The 1,588-nt window shown below is 39.3% G+C and overlaps 1 protein-coding gene across 1 annotated transcript in view; it reads right to left on the bottom strand.

Annotated features, from left to right (window-relative positions):
• MFN1 (mitofusin 1) overlaps positions 1–1,588 on the bottom strand; it is a 43,529-nt gene that overhangs the window by 4,392 nt on the left and 37,549 nt on the right. Inside the window, 1 exon segment of the mRNA XM_011958664.1 lies at positions 286–305. Within this exon segment, the coding sequence (XP_011814054.1) occupies positions 286–305 (20 nt within the window).

Here is a 1,588-nt window from a genome sequence, read left to right as displayed (position 1 = left end):
TCTCCTGACCTCGTGATCCGCCCGTCTCGGCCTCCCAAAGTGCTGGGATTACAGGCTTGAGCCACCGCGCCCGGCCTACCTTTGTTTTTATTTATATGAATTTCAGCTGATTTCTTTGGATGTCCAAATATGTTAATTAGATGAAAACTCATTCTTAATATAAATTACAACTATCAGATAAAATAGAGGCTCAAAAAACTTGGTCAATGAATGAATGAATAAATGAACAAATTCCTCAAATTTGAGGTCTCCTGGTAACCATTCTCTGCAATTATTAACTGTTACTTCAGGCTTTGATTTTGTATCTGAAACAGTTTACCGTTCCTGCAATTCCTGTCTCCTGAGTCTGAACAATTTCATACACTACTACAAAGTTATTTGTTTTAGAGCTGAGTGTTGGTGACATCACTCTCAGAATTCCTAATTATCCAAACCCCAGTCTACACATACAGACAAGGCCACATCCTGCCATGAAGTCTATAACTGAATGTATGTACACAGCTTATATACACGTGCCACACTGAAATTTTTCTCTTCGTGTCCTTGAATGCATTCCTTTCCCCTTACCTTCTTGCTTTTGATTTGGGTTGTTGTCTCCATCTTATCTTCTGATACAGCGTGTTCAAATCTCACATGCTACACATCTCCTCTAGGAAATCTTTATTGATCTACTATCCTTCATGATTTAAGTAACTTGTACAGCCTTGTCTTATGATAATAGTTTATCTTCTTCTTACATTTCTTATCACTCTTACTTTGTATTATAATTATGTAAATGTTAGTTTCTCCCATTAAACTGAAGTTATCTTGAACTCAAAGAATTTTTAAATTCTGCTCTCAAGAGGCATCCAAATACAGAATATTGTACCCTGACTTGACTGGAGTTCTATATATTTTTACCACATGAATGAAACAAATAAATTTTAAGTTGCATAAAAGCAGAAACCAGGTCGACTTAGGTATATGTTATAATAAAATTCTCCTGAGATCTAAAAATAAAATAGCATTTAACTTATAAATTTGAACCGCGAGAGCAAAAATACATTACACTCACCATGAAATCAGGAGTCTGCCTACCATTTTCATTTGTTAAATGCTAAGAATTCATTCAGCTTTCTTAGACTGCTTGGCCAGGCTACCTCTCTATTCATTCAGTTTTCTTAATTAAGAAACCACAAAGATCTGGCTGGGCGCAGTGGCTCACGCCTATAATCCCAACACTTTGGGAGCCCAAGGCAGGTGGATCACTTGAGGTCGGGAGTTTGAGATCAGCCTGGCCAACACGGTGAAACCCTGGCTCTACTAAAAAAAAATACAAAAAAAAAAAAAAAATTAGCTGGGCATGGGGCTGGGCGTAGAGGCTCATGCTTATAATCCCAGTACTTTGGGAGGCCGAGGCAAGTGGATCATGAGGTCAGGAGACCATCGAGACCACCCTGGCCAACCTGGTGAAAACCCCATCTCTACTAAAAATACAAAAAAAATTAGCCAGGTGTGGTGGCATGCACAATGTAGTCCCCAGCTACTCAGGAGGCTGAGGCAGAAGAACTGCTTGAACCCAGGAGGCAGAGGTTGCAGTGAGCTGAGA

The sequence above is a fragment of the Colobus angolensis genome, unplaced genomic scaffold (genome assembly GCF_000951035.1).
Source record: "Colobus angolensis palliatus isolate OR3802 unplaced genomic scaffold, Cang.pa_1.0 Scaffold470, whole genome shotgun sequence".
Classification (NCBI taxonomy): Eukaryota; Metazoa; Chordata; class Mammalia; order Primates; family Cercopithecidae; genus Colobus; species Colobus angolensis.
This window is presented reverse-complemented; position numbering and strand designations above follow the sequence as displayed.